This window comes from Balaenoptera musculus, chromosome 14, assembly GCF_009873245.2.
Source record: "Balaenoptera musculus isolate JJ_BM4_2016_0621 chromosome 14, mBalMus1.pri.v3, whole genome shotgun sequence".
Taxonomy (NCBI): domain Eukaryota; kingdom Metazoa; phylum Chordata; class Mammalia; order Artiodactyla; family Balaenopteridae; genus Balaenoptera; species Balaenoptera musculus.
Window position 1 is genome coordinate 23,527,320 of NC_045798.1, and position 19,973 is coordinate 23,547,292.

At 40.1% G+C, this 19,973-nt stretch overlaps 1 protein-coding gene across 3 annotated transcripts in view; it reads left to right on the plus strand.

Annotated features, from left to right (window-relative positions):
• PITPNB (phosphatidylinositol transfer protein beta) overlaps positions 1–19,973 on the plus strand; it is a 61,650-nt gene that overhangs the window by 31,380 nt on the left and 10,297 nt on the right. For all 3 annotated transcript variants that reach the window (XM_036874844.1, XM_036874842.1, XM_036874841.1), the window contains exon 8: positions 8,404–8,481. In XM_036874844.1, coding sequence (XP_036730739.1) covers positions 8,404–8,481 — 78 coding nt within the window. The remainder of the gene's footprint in view (positions 1–8,403; positions 8,482–19,973) is intronic.

Below are 19,973 nucleotides of genomic sequence, written 5' to 3' on the forward strand. Positions count from 1 at the left end.
TTCCAGCTGTTGGCCTCTCACTTCCTAAGAAGGGCTTTCTGCCTCCCAGAGCTGTGGCTGCCCCATTCTTCAGCCGTGGAGAGAGCCTTTGTTTATTGGAAGTCTGTGGCTGGGCTCCAGCAAGTGCGAGGAGCCTGTGGTTGCCAGGTGCTTCAGGTCTCCGTGGCATGAGCAGACACTCAACCCAGTAGAGCACCTCTCCCTTCTGCCACTAGGATGAACCTAGACACTCATTTCTATCTTGAAAGGGTGTAACTTATCCCCGGTACATGTGCAAGAGCTCCAAAAGCTCTTTATTAAAGTGTGTGCATCACAAAGAGGTGAGAGCTGTGATCCAGCTCCTGACTTGTAGTAGAGCCTCCTTGACCTCTGGGAAAAAAACAGAACAACTCAAGTACAGGTTTTGAGGTAGTGGTGGTTTTGCTTTTGCTTAAGAAACGTCACTTGTCAAAGGCTTGTCTCATCTCCCTTCGCTGTGCTGTGAAGCAAATCATTGTCAAGATCCTTTTTGTAGTGAGTTACAGAGGGTTTTTTCTTTTCTCCATTCTCAAAGAAGATATAAATAAATGTAAGCATGGTTCTTATTAAAAAGAAATGTGAAAATGTTTCCCACTTTATTCGGCTGCCTTACATGGTCAAGTACTCTGGAACACTTAGATTTGCATCCAGTGGTGGATTTAGAGAATGTCCTGTGTATTTGAAGGCATAGTTGGATGGCAGTGCCCTCTTGTGGGAAAAGAGCACATTGCTTATTTCATGCTTGCTTAAATCTTAGCAAGAATTTTAAAATTTCTCTGAAAACTCTGTGTGTACAAGCTTATGTTGCAGAAAATACTTTTTCCACTAGAACCTGTTATTGGTGTTTACTTCTAATCTCTTCCATGATTTCAAAGTAAAAAAAGCAGGGAGGGTGGTGGAGGTGGTCAGGTGTGAAGTAGTTCCTAGGGGGGAGAAGTTGTCTGGTAAGAGTTAGAAAATGGTTTTTTTTTGAGCAGCTAACGGCAGATATTTTTAAAGAAATTAGCATAAACAGCTCCAAATCAAGTTTTTAAAGTCTATTCCTTATAAAAGCCCTTTTCAGCAGTGTAAAGCCCTCAAGGAGAGGTTCTCTAGACTGAGTGGGAGTAAACATCCCTTAGGGTACTTGAGTCTTATCAAGTGATGAAGTGTAAATCACGTCACATTTTTGCAGTAACGTTTCGTGGTGCCTGGGTGTCCACAGAGCAGCATCTGAGTCCCGGCTCTGCTCAGCCACCGTGAACTTGGGCAAGGAACTTCACTTCCTCACCCCCAGTGGCAATGGTAGTAACTTTGTTCCAAGGTTGTGAGGGTTAACTAGGAGAAAGTGTGTGCCTGGAACGTAAGTAAGTTTTCCTAAAATGGTAGCAAGAATGATGCTGCTTATCAGATTTTGCTCTTGCTATAAAAAAAAAAAAAAAAAAGTTAAAATTTTTTCTGCAATTATTTCCCATTTAGTGTTTGTTAAATTGGTGCTAATGGAATTAATGGGGTCCTGGGATTTAGATGCAGCTGTGCCTGAAGCCCAGATCATGAACCAAAATGGACATTTTACTGGAGAGGGCTCACCCTGTGCATTTTCAAAAGGACATTCCCATTTTAGTTTAAGGAATTTGATGTAATAGGTTCTGTGATCTACTGTCATTTAAGGAAATAAATGCATTTATGTTAAGCAAAACTTTCCTAAACATATTGTTTATGTTTTAGGCATACGCGGTTTAATTTTAAAATATATATTTAACAATCATCTTTAATAAAACTGACTTGTTGGTATGTTGAAACTTACTTCATTGGTTTTAAGAGTTTAAAATGTCTTCATTTTTAAATGCTATACTATATAAACATATAATAATAAATATAATGTAACAGTAACAAATATATTGTATATTTGTGTATGAAACACAGGCTTATCCAAACCAGTAGCCTACTGACCCCTGAGAGGAGGGCTGGGGAGTACCTGCCAGCCCTGGGCTCTCCAGGAACCCAGCCAGCCTCTGGAGCCCAACTATTTAGTTTCCCTGCCAGGTTGTAGGAGATGGAGTCTGTCACATCAGGCTTTTGGTTGTAACTTCTTTTCGTAACTAAAATTCTGAGTTTTTTGCTCTTTCTCTGTCAATTTGCAACCTTCCAAAGGCTTTGGGGGTCTGCCTTCATAAACATGACAGTGTTGGCAGGCTCTGGCTCTGATTCGGACAAGATGAGAAAGAATGGAGGAGGCGATTACTCTAGCTGTGCTCTAGCCCAGCAGTGCTCTAGGCTGTGGCCACCTTTCAGCACAGAGCTCAGTTGACAGCATCTGTCCCCCTCCCCTGTCCACCAAGCTCGCCCACCCCAGGTCTCTGTGCAGCGTCTCTATGAGATTGAAAAGATTACAAGAAAGTGTTCTGTTTGGGTGTGTAGGTTTGACTGCATTTCTCAGTTCTCAGGGCAGTTGTTTAAAAATTCAGCTTTAAGGATTCATTGGTGGAAAGCCAGTAAGGATTAATGAGAGGGTTGAATTAGAGAATATTTTTTAATGCAGTTTTGTTCCTCTGAGGTACATTCAGTAACAGAAACTAGGCCAACAAGTTATTGACAATTAGTGGTCCTTTGGGAATCTGCTTTAATGAATAGATAAGAATGATTTGTAATTAGCATAATAATTATATGCAAATGAATGCTTCTGAATTGCTCTAAAACACTTCTGAACTGTTTAAACAGCCCTCCTGAGATCTTGTTACTCTATTAATTTGTGTAGCAAATCTTTTTTTCATAGATCATGCAAAGATAAACTTCAGTCTAGCCCCTTCCGAATTATTATGAATTCCAAGGTGGTAGGACCTGAATTAATGAGATTTACTTATACTACATTAATGGTACTCTATGGGAACCTGAAAGGGTGAGGAGTCACTGGGGAGATGTGATTAAAAATAGGAAAGAAAACTGCTTATTTGAAAATAACTGTTGAAATGAGTTTCTTAAACAAGTTAGTAAATGTTTTCTCTTTACACCTCTGTTACTTGCAAAATTTAATGCAAACTTTTTTTTTTTTTTTTAAATGGGCTTCCCTTTTAGAGTCTGACCTGAGTTTTCTCAGCTCCAGTTAGCTATGCACTGGGTCAATGGTGATAGGATCTGGGAACTCCTTTATTCTAAGTGCCACAGTACTGGAAAATACAGGGCAGTGCTAATAAATGATGTTTGTTGTTTATCTACATATTTAATTCAGCTCTTTCCCCCATCCTGGTCTTTACTTTTAGGATGTGATTAGAAGAAATGAGCTTTGCTAAGTTGAGCTGCAATTACCTGTGCATTTTAAACTTAATGATTATCTTTGAGCTATTTGAATAGACACCTAATTAATCATCTTGTGCTAAAGGAAGGCATTAATATCTCTCTCAAGTTTTTGTTTACCCTGTAGAATTGTTTCTCTTTGGGGAGAGCAGGTGTCAAGGAGTTGCTAATGCATGTGGATTGGGCACTCTTTTCCTTTCCTTAGTTTACTGTAACCTCACCTGTGGTAACCCAGGCATGGTTCTTTAAGCAGTTTCTGGTATCTGGAGCTCATCTTGATTTTTCCACAAGCTGTTAAGAAGCTCTTACCAGCCTGCCCCCATCACCTGCTCACTCCCCCATTTATAATCATTAGTTCAGTCTGGCTCGAGGACATTGGGTTGGCTCAGCACAGATTTTTTACTTGCATTTTGGGGGACAGCCACTATGCTAAAAGATTCATAAAACTAATATCCTTTGTCTTCAGAATGAATCTGGTTTCTGTTGAGAGTTTCTATTGAGAACTGTAGTGAGTAACAGATGTACCCAAGAGGTAGCACAACTTTCGTATTCCAGTGACAGAAAACAGTTATTTATAAGAATTTAATTAATGTATTCTATGGCTCTAGCATGGAGGCTCAGTAATCCATTTATTTACCATATTTTATTTTATTTGTTCTCCAAAGGGTGTCTTGACTTGCCTTTTTTACTTAAATAAGAGTTTTCAATTAAATAGAGCTGTATTAACACTTATCTGAATCTACCTTATGCTGATACCATTGTGTTTTTCTGTTGTTCAGGCGCTAGCATTGGTGGAGCAAGCAGTGTCTGGGGACATTACACCTAACTTGATAATGATGGTTTTACTAAACCCTTCCTTATCCTGGCCAGGCCTCTGGGCATTATACAGACAATTAAAATTTGATCATAAAAATTTTTAAACACAGTGCACCTTAGCAATAAGATTTTTCTACTTTTAAACATGATTTTAAAACTCATTTTAAAAATACATTTCCTTGGCCTAGTGAATTTGCTTTCTTTTTTTTCCCAAGGATTACAGAAAGTGCATAGCAAATTCAGCCTTCAGAATACCCAGGAGCTGAAGACTCAAGTAGGCTACAGCTGTCTTCACCCACAGTATTCTAAAAGAACTAATGAGATGAGAAGTCTGCAGCTGGTGGCAAGCACAATAAACCATGAGCCAAGGGCTTCTCTTCATCAGAGCCTCCCCTTTCCCCACGGGATCCCAAAGGAGACAGAATACTAACAAAGCCAGCAGGCTGTCTCATTCCACACTATTGCTCATTTGCAGCTATAATTGGTAGCGGAGGTTTTGCATTCTGTATGCTGAAACTGTCATACATGAAGGAATATATTTGTTCATTGTGATACGGATATAAATTGGCCGGTTTTCATATAAGAAAGACCAAACTAGCTACCCAACAATAAAATTGTAGCAAAAAAGATACTGTTCAAAAAATTAAATGTTTGTTATAGAGATACAAAACTGAGGTTGTTAAAACCACACCTGCTTCCTGCTTTTTAATATCTTGCTACTTAATTCAACTGATTAAACATTTACGTATTCAAACTAACATTAAAAAGCACAAAAAAATTCCTAGGTTTTGACAAGATGCATTATCCTCATCTGTCAAGGTTAAGGTGCTATTGTTAATAATTGGGTTTTGTTGCATTTTCAGTATTTCCTTAATGTTTGCTGCTTTGTATTCAAGAGAAAAAAGCAGAGAGGGAAGACTTAGCTTTGGAGATATATGTATATATGTATATGTGTGATATTTTATATGCACACACGCATGCCTTATAGGAAAATCCACTTTGGTACCTCTGGTGCTGCTGCTTCTTGGTGGTTTTGAAATGTGTTTTGCTTATCTGGCTTTTGTGGACACACTTCTGCTGTCCTCCTGTGTGCTGGACTAGAATGAGCCCAGGACAGAGGGTAAGAAGGCTTGTGTTCAAGTCCTCAGGTAGGTGAGCCATGCCACCTTCTTGCTGGACTGTGGTTTCCTCATTTGTGAATTGAAGCGACTTGGGTGGTCTTCAAGGTACAGTTCACCTCTATAATTTTGTGAATCCATAGTTCAGAAAAGTTATCCAGTGAATAGCACTAATAATGAAGGCTCGGAAATAAACTTTCAGGATCGGTATATTAGGTCCAGAGTGGAGAACTTTTAAAGTGTTATTCCATGTTCTTCAGTTAATTAATCTATGGCAGATAGGTATTGAAAATCCCTTAAGGTGTCGCCCTGGTATGGAGCTGGGTGGGGTTAGGAAGGAGAAAGGAGTGTTGTCCAAAAGTCCATCTAATCCAACCGCTTACATTTTCACATTCACTGGTGCTGTAATCATGCTTAGACCAACCTCCTGGGGTGAGTCACCCCTTAATTAGTTTACCTCTACATGAAAATGATTTATGCTGATACAATTTTTAGACCAAGCTCGCTTTTCTTAAATAAGTTCTGCCTTGGTTTATGTACTACCCTTATTGTATACTGTCAGCCCTACTGATACTTGTGTACACTTCATTTTGTGGATTTTGTTTTTTCTTTCTCTTGGAGCTGGTGAGTTTAGCATCCTCAGAGACAGTTCTGCAGTCTCTATTTCATCAGATTTGTCTTCCAGTTGTGGCATGTTTTATGGGCTTAGTGTTTTCCTTCTTAATGGTACATAAAATAATGGAGCATCCTGTAACTGGCAGCCTCTTAGATTCAGGAAATGTGGTGTTTACTATTCAACTCATGCCAGGCTCCATAATATCTTCGATTTTGTAAAAAACAAAAACTTGAGCATCATGCCCACAGTAAGGTCACACCCCAGTTAGTAAAAAAGAAAAAAGGAAGTATTTTTCCTTCAAATGAGATGAACTGTTAAATGTTAAACAGTGGTCAGACCTCTGGGCATTATTCAGATAATTAAAATTTTATCATAAAAAATTTTAACACAGTGTTCTTTAGAAGTAAGATTTTTCTACTTTTAAACATGATGTTAAAACTCATTTTAAAAATACATTTCCTTGGCTGGTGTCGGTTGGTTTCAATTCTGTCTGTAATTCTCCTCTCCATTCTCTGTTGGCAGTCAACATGTAGTCTCTGGGGTTTCGATTACCTTTTCTTTGTCTCTCTTGCTTTGCTCCCAGCTAGACTGATTTTCTAGGAGCCAGAACCAGGTGTTGGCTCTCCTTGTGTCCTCAGATCCCTTAGACTACCTCTTAGCTTAGCATCCTGTGCACTGCATGGTGCATATGTAATGCACCTTTTCTGTGATGGCTGTTCAATAAATAGACCTGGAATCGAGGGAGATGATGTCAAAAGTGATTATTTGATATAATGTTAAATATTTTCAGTTTTGGAGGAAACCGAGCTTATCTCTGGGTTTCCAAGCCTCTGACCTAGAAGAAAATGTGTTATGGGGTTACAAGTATTTGTTAGTAGGACAGCTGATTTCTCACTGTGAATCCAGGTCTTGAGACCACCTGTACAGTTGATTCTTTTCTCAGTCAGCAGTGAAGTTGTTAATTTTTAGGGTGCGGTTCTAAATCGGAATTTAAGAATTCATGTTAGCTGACAGTAATTGAACTTTCTGCTGATGTGCCCGGACACACCAAGTAACTCCCGTTGTCTGACTCCCTGCAGTTGGCTCATCCCAGTTTGTCATTCCTGGACAGTGGTGACTGACCTCGTGCCTGTAGCTGCGCCATGTTGCTTGTTTTAGCAGTAAGGCCCAGCATGGCCAGCCAAGTTTGCCTGTGTAATTGTCTTAGCCCTCTGGGGGGCCTTTTTGTAGCTTCTTAGAAGACAGAGGTTAGGAGTTCAAGGTCACATATTTGCCCAATTATCTTTCTTTAAAGTTTTGTTGTCTACCGGAACCTCACTTTTCTCCTTCCTCACGTAATTTAATTATAACTTTCTCTTTAGGAGTTATTAACGTCATATGCATTTACTGAATAACTGTTGAGTCTTGATTGGCTGCTTCTCAGCGTGTTTTCTTTGATTTTGAAAGTTTGTATTATGCTTTGGCATGTGTTCAGTGCTTGCACTGCCCCTATCTCTAAAACAATGATTTTTTTCATATTGACTTGTCTGGGCATTTTTCTCAAAGTATGTGGTCCCTCCATAAATGCTGTGAAGGACCCCTGGTTTAAAAATTCTGCTCAAGAAGAAAGGGGCTCTCCTTCTGTAGTATTTTCAACTGACCTCTGTTCACTGTTACTGTTACAACTCATTTCTTTTTTTAAATCTGGATGTTAGCTCTTCAAAAGTAGTTTTTTATTTCTATCTGTAGATTGTGTGTATGTGTGTGTGTAATGACAAAAGAACTTTTGTAAAGCAGATAGGATTAAAAAGGTTTACTCCTGTCATGTTTTCCATTCTATCAGAAAGAGGATATTAAGGGAAACAGAATTTACACACCAAAACCTCCTATAAAACCTAGATTTTAGGGCTGTTCCCTATGGCATGCTATAACTGAGTCCCATGTGGAGTCGTAAAGCCCTCGCTCACCTCACTTGGCAGTGCAGGGCTGACATGAGTGTAGTCCCTAAGGTTTGCCTGTGTACCCATGGCTCTCCACGAACAAGGCTTTGGAGTGGCTGGCCTCCTAACTGAGGCACCCACCGCAGACCCAGCCGTGGCAGAGCTCAAGGGGATGCCACAGCGTCCGTGGTTCTGCTCGGTGTTTCCCATCATGCGTGGCAGTTGCTCTCCAGCAGGCGTTAGAGTCCAGTGTCTTCATCTGTGGGTGTTGTGGAAACTGGTATGGGTCGGCTTTATTTCTTGAGTGTGATTATATGTATATCAAAATGCTGAAACTGTTGAAAAGTTTCGGGAGATTTCTTAAGAGATAGCTATCCAGCAACCAGTCATGGTGGACTGTTAGTCAGGACTTTTATTACTTTTTATTATGTAGTTGTTTTGCTACAAGGTAAAAGCTTAAAGCAAAGAGAACCAAACTGAGAACTTAATATCATATAGAAGCATTTTCCTGCATTTATGCAAAGCACAGTAAAGCCCCGTCAGTTTCTGTCATGTGTTTAGTAGCTGCAAAGGGCTGTTCTGGCAAGGTTAAAGAATTTTCTCTGGTTTTCTTCTCTGCTTCTGACTTTGTTTTCCTTTGCAGGACTACAAAGCTGATGAAGACCCAGCGTTATTCCAGTCAGTCAAAACCAAGAGAGGCCCTTTGGGACCCAACTGGAAGGTACTGGATGCTGACCTTTCTGACAGGCAGAGTCTTGGCAACAGAACACTTGACAGGTCCTGAGTCTGGAAGAGCTGGTGACGTTTAAGTGAAAAACAGAAATGGCACAAAAATAGTTTTATTTGCGATAAGGACTCACAGCCAGTTGCAGTTGGCCAGCAAGTCTGCGCTGCATTAACAAACAGAACAGAGCCAGGCTGTCACTTTCAGCATAATGCTATTCTGATAACTCTTAAAAGAGACAAGTGATTTAGTCTTTGGGGATTGTAATGTTCTCTTTTGAGACTTGAAGCAGTACAAAAATCCATGTTAAATGAAGGTTGATAGTTTAAATTTAGTCTTAGTAAAAACTGAACAAGTTCCCCTTCCCTGGTCTCATGTTCCTGGCCTTTTAATAGTTATATTTCGGAAAGCAGGGCACCAGAGAACAATTTTGATGGCAAGTAGTTGTTTTCTAATAAAAAGCACATCCTTACTTTATTCATGGAAGTAAGAAAAGCAATGTTAAGGTAATAATTTAAATTGCTATAGAAATATAATGGATTTTAAAGACATCCGCTAAACTAAATGACAGCCCCTTAGAGAAGGCTTAATGTGTTGATGGCAAGTTATTACAGCTAATTTGACAGGAGAAGAGGAGCATAAAAACCTAAACATGCCCAGAGCAGATTTTCTGCCAACAGGGTTTTACTTGGTAACCAATCTGTTTATGCTGAAGCCAGTCACAGGTCATTGATAAATGATGTCTAGGTGCTAGTTTTTGCTTGCAGATAGGGGATTACTGTAACAGCCCCACGAGAAGAACCCAGTGAGTGGTTCTCCATGGGTGTTGGACTATTTTGGACTGTCTTGCACATCAATTAAAATGAAGAATGAGTCTGACTTTCTTCTATAAGAAATGATTCATAATTATTTTCATATTTGCTCTCTGGATAGAGTTTGGTTCAAGATTCTCTCAGTTTAATGGCCATGACTAGAGACTTTTAATACCCAGAAAGTGATATATGTCACTTAAAAAAAAAATTAAAGAACGAGTTCAGTATGCATGTTCTAAATTTACTCTCATGGATTTAAAAAAAAAAAATTCCCCACCCCTTTCAAGATTTCTCACTGTGAACTTTAGAACTCACCCTGAGTCAGAGGAGAAGCCTTTCTCTGAGATTCAACACTGGCCTTAAAAGAGAGTGCTGTGCTAGAGCAGACAGGTGTCTGCTTCTAAGGTTGCCATATCTTCTCAAAGGCCTTCTGGCCCCAATAAGTACCAGCTCTTTGGCTGATGATACTTTTCAGGGAATAGAGGGCCATGAAGTTGAGACTTGGAGGTGGATTAAATATTGAATTTTCTTCAAATTGTCAATTTTTCAGGTATGAGCTTGAAAAGGTGATGCTATATTATGTAGTGGGCTATTGTGTCTGGGTGCACATCTTTCCTGTAGGACCTCCTAACCAGTTTTATAACAGGCAACAAAGGTAGTTTGACACTATGACTTTTACCTGATTTCCAACCTTTAGGAACTTGGAATATGATTTTTACTGCTTTTTTATTTATGATTTTTACCTTTTTAACTAACATTGCTTTGTTTTTTATTATCCATTAATGGTTACTTAAAATTCTAGAATAGGTTTTGTTTTTAGAAATTGTGAAATTTTGCATTTTTTCAGGTTGCAGTATAGCAAATTATTGCCCCATTTTGTGTGTGTGTGTGTGTGTGTGTGTGTGTGTGTGTGTGTGTGGTGAGGGGGTTAAACAATAGCTTATTTCTCAGGGAGAGTGCTGGCTGGTAGTGATACCATTCTACCTATTTGCCTGTCGGTTGTTGACTTGAGCCAAGAGATGGTAGGTGCAGCTACTCTCATAAGTTGGGTTACTGTTTAACTGAATTTCAGTGAGTTACTGTGATCTCAGAAATAACTCAGGTAGTCAAGAGTAAGTCAGAGGAGAAGTCTTTCTCTGAGATTTAACACTGGCCTTAAAAGCATCGCTTACTGCTGAGATAGAAACTAAAGAGTAAGAAGGATTGACTAGCTGATGATACAACATACAGAAAAACAGGAACCTGTGGACTGACTTGCTCTTATGAGCATCTCCTGCAGCTGTTCAGCAGGCCCTATTTGCCTGGCACCAAAGGGAGCACCAGGGAAGGATAATAGTTGAAGGTTTCTATACTTCTGAAATACGAGAATAGGGAAGAAATACATGGTACTTAAGGCAAAAAGGAAGAAACCCTGTTCTGGACCCAGTCGCCCAGGATCGTATAGAAGAGTGCTCCAGTCTGAGTGCTGCCTGGTGGTCTCTCTGCCGCTCCAGAGGCCTTCCATGCCCCTCAGCGGAGACTCACCTTACCAGCACACATTCCAAAGGGTAGTCACAGCTAAGTGCACACCCCGTGATCGCTTTGAAACTTCCCCTTACTTATCCCACAGTGATATTTTCCTTCTGAATCACTGCATTATTTACTGCTTGTCTGCACCAGACTGGATGAGGGAAAAGAAGCTTTTTTTTGGTGCCAGGCATTATACAATGTTGTATTTAATCTTCACAACCTTCCTGTGGGGTAAATACAGCTGCTTCACTTTATAGATTAGAAACTTGGCCAGAGAAACATGGATAATAGTTACAGGAGAAGCGTCTGCCATTTCTGTAGCACCTGATTCAGTGCTAGTCACAGAGATGTGTAAGGCATGGAGACATAGCAGATTCTGGCTCTTAATCCAGAGACCCCGGCTCACCAATCTGCACCGTTTTGCCCTCCTGCATCATGGCAGTTGTGTGGCTCTCTTATTCATGGTACTTTCCAGAATTTGATACTTCTCTTAATACCTGTCATACATTTCCAGTGGTCAGAGAATCTGTTAGGTGACAGTGGCACTAAGGGAGATCCATTAAAAACCCGTCGTGAATCTATCACAAGTTGTGACTTAAATAACTTAACCCTAACTCTGAACCTCGGTTTCCACACCTCTAAAATGGAAATGATATTAGTAACTGCCTCAGAAGGTTTGTGTGAGGACTAAATAATGAATGTTATAATCCCAGCAGAGAGGAAGTGCACAATAAATGGTAGCTTTTATCATTGTTGTCATGCTTTTGTATTTGGAAATAAAAATCCTCTTACCATCTCCTGGGGTTAATGAGGTCAGTGAATATGCTACCCTATTGACGACACAGTTATTCCTTTTCTTTGTCTAGTGTCTGGGTTCCCTTGGTTCTGGTGCCTGGGGATTGTCGAACATGTCCTGGTTCACCTGTCCTTACCCCTCGTGGTTATGAGTGCTTAATGAGTGCTTGACTCGGGTCAGCCATAAAGCAGAGGCCACACAGTTTAGAGAGCCTTTGCTAGCAGGGGATCACGGGATTGCCAGGGAATAGATTTTCATATTACCTGTATGTGTTAGGAGTACAGACTTTTTTTTAGTTTATGGTATGATACATACTTTTTTTATTTTTTTAAAACTACAGACCCAGAGGTGCAGACCTTAGTTGTATACGTATTCATTCCCCCTCTAAAAAAAGAATTTTTAAAATCTGAGCACGTGAATTATATTTTGTTATTTAGGGTTCAACACTTGATTAAGTGACTCTGCATAGTAATAGGAGAGTGATTTATAACCTATAAGGATTTTTGCTTCAAGGCAAAATTGTGCATTTCTCATGGATGTAAATGTCTTCTGTGTAGCACCACACATGCGTGTGTGTGTGTGTGTGCACGTGTCCGTGTTTTGGTTCATTTTATGTTTCGGGGGTTGTGATGTTGGTATGACTGCCAATACCAATGGTTTATCCATTTGCATGTGGATTCCTTTAGCTCTCCAGTTTGCCTTCTCTGATGAGGTGAGGAGTTGTCATTTTAACCAACTGAAACAACACTTTTGAAGATTATGGCAAGGTCTCATTTTTTTCTTCATTTAATCCAGATGCCTCATGAAGACTTCAGCCTCTATGTCTACATATATATGACAGTTAATAATTAGGCCTATAAAGGTCTTTGTAAGAGGCTTTGCCGAAGCGTCTGCCGAGCCTTACAGTGCTTGACGTGTTTCAGAAGACTCAGTGGTGTCTGAACATTGGGGTATTAGGGGATCAGGTCGAGTAAAGAAGTTGATGCAGAAATTGTGGTGGCTTTTATATTATCTTTTTATATATCTTTATATAAATATTCTCTTTCTAATCATAAAGACACGTGCAGTTTGTCTTCTATGTCAGTTAGTTCGATTCTACGCAAAAGCTCCGGCAGTTGGAGCTTGGCCTTGCAGAGCAGTTTGTTGTGCAGTTCACCTGCGCAGTCACGCTTTAGATTCCTTTTGGACTTACCACGGAGGCCGTTCTGGATTCTCCAAGCCGGTGGAGGGCAGCCATCTCTGGATTATGGGGATGCTGATTGGTATCCTGCTGTGCTACCAAGACTTTCTCTTCTCCCCCCACACCTGTGAAAAGAAGGCAGTTTTGGTTGTCTGTGGCCTAAAGTAAAGATACCACAAGGTTCTGTTGGCTGGGGATGGGAAGAATGGAAGTAGGGGATGAGGGAGAATTTGAAACCCCTCTGTGGAAATCTCTTTGAGGTAGAGACTGGCAGGAAAGCAGCCCAGATCATCCATCCTCGTCCTCCAGAGGCTAATGAGCACTGTCTCTTACTGAGCCGCCTGAGGAGGAGGGCTGAGGGCACTCTCCTGTGTCTTCATCTAGACCTGGCTCTGAGTCCAGGAGGGATGTGAAGGCATTTTAAATGTGCTCCCTCCCTGTAATCTCACATTTGAAACCGCATAGTGGGTGGTATAAAGAGGCCTAATAATTAGTTTCTAGTTGACCACACTGTGGCTTATGTATATACTAAAGCAGACCTTAGAACATGGCTCATTTTTTTTGAGTACTTGGTTTGGCAACTAGGTTTTTAATTCAGTATAAAAAATAGGCATTTTGCCCTTAGTATGTATCAATTATGCAACTCCTAAGAGGACACCAAAAAAGCCGTTCTGTGTCTTCCAGAAGCTAAGTGCCCCAGGAGCGGTACATGATTAGTTCTAGCTTTATCTCGGGTACCGAATGCCTCTGTTCTCGGGCAGAGCCGAAGGACTAGGCGTGGATGGATGGGATGTCTTACTCAGGTTCGAGGAGTAATTTGACAGGATGGGCCTCTTGCGGAGTGTCTTCCTGACACTGTCAGGGCCATAAAATTTTCTTCATGAGTTTCACTTGAAGCGTGAATTTGTGATTTCACTTGTACTTGGTGTCACTCCTGGAGTAATTGGACACAAGCATGAAGCACATGTCAAAGTTCTGATTAGTAAAATGGGTGTGAGCTACAAAAATACTAAGTTTGGAGACATGGAAAATGTGACTGATCATTCTCTCACAGGCAGTAAGCTTTACTGTCTATTTTTGTGAAATTAGTTTAACCTACAATTAGTTTAATCTTTTGAACTTTATCCCACATTTACTTCTTCCATTTAACAGTTAGCATTTGCCCAACCAGTTAGGAATCTCCTGCTGCCCTGAACCCTTCCGAGTCCTTTGTTGATGACCTGCTCATGGAACTTGGTGTGTCCTGCGTCAGGGTGGCGGTTCACGGGTTCATACTCCCTTCCTTCCCCCACCTCCTCGTCCTCCCGTCACTCTCTGAACTCTCAGCCGTAGGCTCTGTGTCCGGCTCACTTGGTATGTGCAGTGCTGAGCACGGAGTTTGCTCATAGTAGATACTTACAGATACTTAGTAAGTATTCGCTGAATTCAAGTTAACTATCTTAAATAAAATAAAAATCAGTGTTGGACTTGCCATGTACTTACAGAGGATATGATGTCCAGTGTTGGTCTGTCCAAATGGCTACCAAAATCTAAACCAAATTGAGGGAATGGCTGTGAATTGTAGCATCAGGCTTTGCTTGAAATTTCAGTACGCATACTCCACATACATTCTGTAATCTTGTGTTGATATTTACTGATGGGTGCACTGGCAGTAGCCCCAGCAGTGCATTTATTTTTAACTTTCTTAGTGAAATCTGGGTTGGAAACTTAACGTGACGAAATCAGCAGCTGAAATTGAGCGTTCAGATTGCCTAAAATTGAAAAATTGAAATATGAAGGGAGCATGAGCCTTATAAAAACTGCTGTGTCCTTGCAAAATATTAACGCTGGTTAGATGTAGCTTATACCTTTTCTGTCTTTATCCCAACACATTTTAAATAGGAAAAAGTGTATGTGCAGTTGACACGTAGGATGAAGCTGTGAGAGGACTACATTTTTAGGAAATGAGTTTGCAGAATGCCTTTGGGTGGTTTTTTTCCCCCTCTTTTGCATTTGTATGTATTTGTTTGTCACAGATACAAGGAACTAGTTCTTGTGGAGAGCATGGGCTGATTGCTCACCATTCCAGTTAAACACCCTGCGTTTTGTTTAGTTAGGTTGTGTGGCTTCAGTATACATTACTCTCCCTTAGGCCTCATCCACATACCTCAGAGTAACCTAATATGTGTCGTTAAATTAAAAACATGATTTGAGCTTAGGGGTTTCATTTATAGTTAGAAAAGTGAAATGTAAGGAATTCAGTGACTACACAAACTATTTAAATACAATTTTGGAAACTTTTCACAGCGAGCTAGTATTACAGATGAAATTTAAATCGTGTAGAGATGGGTGATCATTTTGGGTTCTTCTGTTAGCCCATGACTTTATTTTTTTTATTTTTTTATTTTTTTTGCTGATAATTTTTTTTTTATTTCTCTTGAAAACAGAGTACGGATTAAATAAGGGTATTGGGTCAGTTTCAGACACTTGGGACTTTTTTTTTCCTGGAGAATGGAGGGAAAGGGGGTTAGGGGAAGGGGCTCTTTTAATATGTAGGTGCTTCAGGGAGAAGCAAAGCATTTTATCTGTTATTTCCACTGGAACTGACGCTTGGAGTGGGGGGAGGAGATGAGCTCAGTGCATCAGTCACCAGCGCTGTCATCAGCGTTGCCAGAGAGGTCAAGGGCGGACATCATGGAATTTATTTTTTATAGAACTTCTGATTCTTATCTTTTGGTGACCAACCATTCTTTACCTTTTATTTTCAATTTTTTTTTTAATTTTCATGCTATAATCTGTATAAAACTTGTATTTTCATTAGCAGAATAATTTTATTTACTGCTACATTAGGTTAGGAAGTGTTAGGCTTGGGCTGGATTGGAATTAGGTGTGAATGATCTGAATTCAGATTTTGCCTTTATTTGCTTTGGGGTTATTTTTTCAAATGATGGAGGAGGAAAGAATCAGAAAACATTTGTATTGTTTAAGGCCAAAGAGGAAACTTTGCTTTGCGCCAGCAGCGAGCCCCCTGAAGGCTGGGCAGACAAGCTGAAACTCCTTTGGGTTCTCTGGATTCTAAAACACTGCTCTGAATGTGGGGTCGCAAATATTTGTCCCATTGAGATTTTTCACATTTTTTTAAAGGTTACACATTTTTTCACAGGGATACTTCTGATAACTCTGAAGCTGATAATACTTTACATGTATACCTTGTTTTTGCTTTAGAAGTTTAAGATGAGGAAAAATTAAATGTGGGCTGAACTAAAGTTACGTATTAAAGATCTTAATTCAGCTTTTAGCTTGATTTTGTTTAGCTTTGATTTATGAAACATCAAAAAGAAAAGAAGCAGGAAAATATTTAGATTGTTTATAGTCAAAGATGAAGATTTAAAATAGTACCCAGATAATTTAGGGCGAAGTAAATCTTTGTCTTAAAATACTCAGCTGAAGGCAAAAACTTTTTTAGAGTCTGTTCTTCAAGCGTGTTAATTTTTTTTCTGATTATAATATAAAATAATACATATTTATGAAGTTTTGAAAATAAAAGTCAGTTGTAGTCTCAGCATTTAATTACCGCTATTTGTTATATTTCTTAATTCACATAGTTTATTTTGCTGTAGATGTTTATATTATACATAGATACCTATTTATATTCGTATTATGATTTTTTTTTTCTTCACACTCTTTGGAAAGATGGTTTTTAATGGCTGTATGCATAGTAGCCGATTGCTTGGAAGAACTATGAGGTATTTCACCAACTCTCTTTCAGTGGGTGTTGAGTTTAGTAAGTCCAAGGTTTCGCTGTTCTGAAAAAATCTACAGTGTTATTTTCTTACCTGATGAATTGGAATACATTTCTGAAAGTGGAATTATCAGGTTAAAGGGTATATGGTATATATAGGTTACGAGCAGCTTTAAAACTTTTTAATTACGTAGTGTCAGATCCCACCCCAGAAAGACTATGCCAAAAGGATTCTTTTACCTTTTATTTACCACATGTAGTCAAGTTTACTATTTTCTGTGTCATCATTAAAGAGACTTTTATTTGTTTGTTTGTTTATTTATTTATTTATGGCTGTGTCGGGTCTTCATTTCTGTGCGTGGGCTTTCTCCAGTTGTGGCGAGTGGGGGCTACTCTTTGTTGCGGTGCGCGGGCTTCTCAGTGCGATGGCTTCTCTTGTTGCGGAGCATGGGCTCTGGGCGCGCGGGCTTCAGTAGTTGTGGCACACGGGCTCAGTAGTTGTAGCACACGGGCTCAGTAGTTGTGGCTCGTGGGCCCTAGAGCGCAGGCCTAGTAGTTGTGGCGCACGGGCTCAGTTGCTCTGCGGCATGTGGGATCCTCCTGGACCAGGGATCGAACCGGCGTCTCCTGCTCTGGCAGGCAGACTCTCAACCACTGCACCACCAGGGAAGTCCCAAAAGAGACTTTTAAAGCTATTTTCTTAATTTAGTCACTAGTTTTAAGACCATAGCACAGATTAAGAGGTGAATTGCATAAGTCATTTTTAGAATTGGGTGAGACCTTAAATATCACATACATATTAATAATAGTAGCTGATGAAAATACATAGCTTCTGTGTTCTCATCTTTCTCCCGGGGATCTTTGAGATTATGTTTCTGTAAGTCACCTTCTGTACCTCACACTAGGGTATTGATACTGTGGAGAATTAGGCCAAGAAATAAAGGCAGCAGGCTGTTTGTTCCCTTGTTTATTTTTTTAATTGGTTTACGTATTCTTCCCTGCACTTTTTTTTTTTTTTAATAATTGTAAATTGGATGGAAAACAAAAAGCAAATTGAGACTGAATGTACATTTTAGATCCATGGAAGATAGCTCGGAGAACTGGTTCTTGTTTGTCCCATCACTTAGTTTTTAAACTAAATGCTATAGACCAGTGTTACTTTGTAAATTACCAGTAGTACTTTAATTGGTTTGAGCAGCCTGCCAAAGTCACTAGAAAGAATGTGAGAAACAAACTTGGGTAATTATTGAAGTCACGTGTGTGTGCTTTGTTCTTGGAGCCCCAGTTTGGTATAGGCATGTGTGTATTAAATTTAGCTTACTCTTTAATTAGAACCATGCTTCATCCTGCTGTTTTTATAAAATGGTGGGGAAATTCTGAAGAGTTGGTGTTTTAGAAACACCCAGGGTTTTCATTTAGCACAAGGTGTCCAATGATTTGGAGTTTGAGAACGAAGCTCTCAGTAGCCCGTAATTAATAGGACCTTGGAATGTTCCATCTGGAAGGTATCTTACGACTAATCAGTGGTGCATCAGAGGTTCTCAGTCAAGAGGAAATTTCAGCCTGAGTAGGTGGGCAGGAGGATATTTTGTTAAGCCTAAGCATATTATAGAATAAAATGCAAAATTATAGGAAGTTGTAAGACAAGCCATTGAATGTCAGGGACATGAGCTTACCCGCTACAGCCCTGGGCCAACCCCGACCCTCACACTCAGCTCCTTCACCCCTGCTTTTAGTGGCACGTCAGTGGAAGATGAAAAGCTCTAGTGGAGCCCAGCCTTTGCTTCTCCTGACAGAGAAGTAAGGCCTGGGGAGGTAAAGGATCCTGCCCACGTTACATGGGAAGTTACTTTGCATAATGGGAACTGCAACCCAAGTCCCCTTACTCCGAGTCTAGCACTACCGTTTGGCAGGTGTACCCCCCAGTTTTAAGTGCCTTATTCTACATACACCTAAATTGTATTTCATGTGAAAGTTTCATGTCAGTGACACTCATTGGATTAGAGAGTACCTCCACTCTGGCTCACTGCTTATTGAAAAAATGATCTGTAAAAGACCAACCTTGTCATTATTTCAACAAGGCTGGGTACTGAGAAGCTCGCTACATCCTGGGGAAGGCTGTGGACTGCTCTTACAGACTCCAGAGCCCAGCTTAAGTGCTGGGTCTGCAGGTCAGGGACGGGAGGGGGAGTTACAAATGTGTGATTTTAGTCTGGGGCCACAGTGTCCACAGCAGAGGTGTGTCCCTTCTGATAGGGATTGTTGGTACAAGGATAGTGGTTTCATCATTATTTTTATACATAGTCACTCTCCTCTCTACCAGCCACATGTGTGTCCTCTAATACCACCTAGCACAAATTGGATTGTAAATGGTGCCCACTTAATACTTGCTGAATTAAACTTGTTCATAAAGTATGGGTATGTGTGTGTGCGCACATGTGCACACGTACACATCCATGCTGAATTTTCACACTGGTACTCTGTTTAATGGGAAGGAAATTGGAAAACTAGAGCTGAGCTAGCCAAGTCCTTCTGTTGACATAGAACTCACCTACAAAAGGACAGTTTGCTGTATGTAATGTTTGTATTTAAATGCTTGTGGTGTTGCCTCATTGATTTAATCCATGTACCAGGTCATTATTCAGAAGATGAAATGTTATTACAGAAGACATTTTCTGAGAAAAGTTGATCAGTCATGCAGGACTCTACAGAACTTTGAGTCCTATTAATAACACCAAAATAGAATTTTTTCATATATTGTATCATAGAATTCACTTGACATTGGAACATTATTGAGGGTTTGGGGGAAACATGTGGTCTGGTTGCTATGATTGTGTAAATGAAGAATAATCTTGAGGTTTTAGAATAAGACCTAGAAGTTCATCATTTTAAAATTTTATGTACGTGTGGCTGAATGGAAGTAATATTTGTTCACACACAACGAACTTACTGAAAGTGGGGGGTGTGTATGAGTGCAAGCTGACAAGAAGTGATAGTGGCACACAGTGTGACTGACGCCAGCACTGCAATTTGAGTGCTGTGTGAAGCTAAGAACAGTGGTGAAAAGGAAGAACGCTTGTAAAAGGCTGCTTAATCTTTTCACTCTGTAATTTAGTTTTTATAAAAAGGGTCCCTGTAACTTTCTACTCTTTTGAGAAACTTTATTTTAAAATTGTTTTGCAAATTCAAGGTGGTAGGTACAACTCTATGAAAGAATAAGGGAGGGAGAACTCATCTGTATTAAGCTCCGAGTCCCACCAACTAAGCACGGAGCATACTCTGCCTTATTTAGTCTTTACAACAGTCCTGAGACATAGCTTTCGTCTTGGAATTACACCAGAACTGGGGCTGAGAGTTTACTGGATGGCTCTTTCCCTAGACCATACCTGCAGTCCGCCTCTGCCACCTGGGATTCTTTGAACCATACCTGCCTTCCGTGATAAACTGGGAGCTCCAGAGGCAGGTCGATGG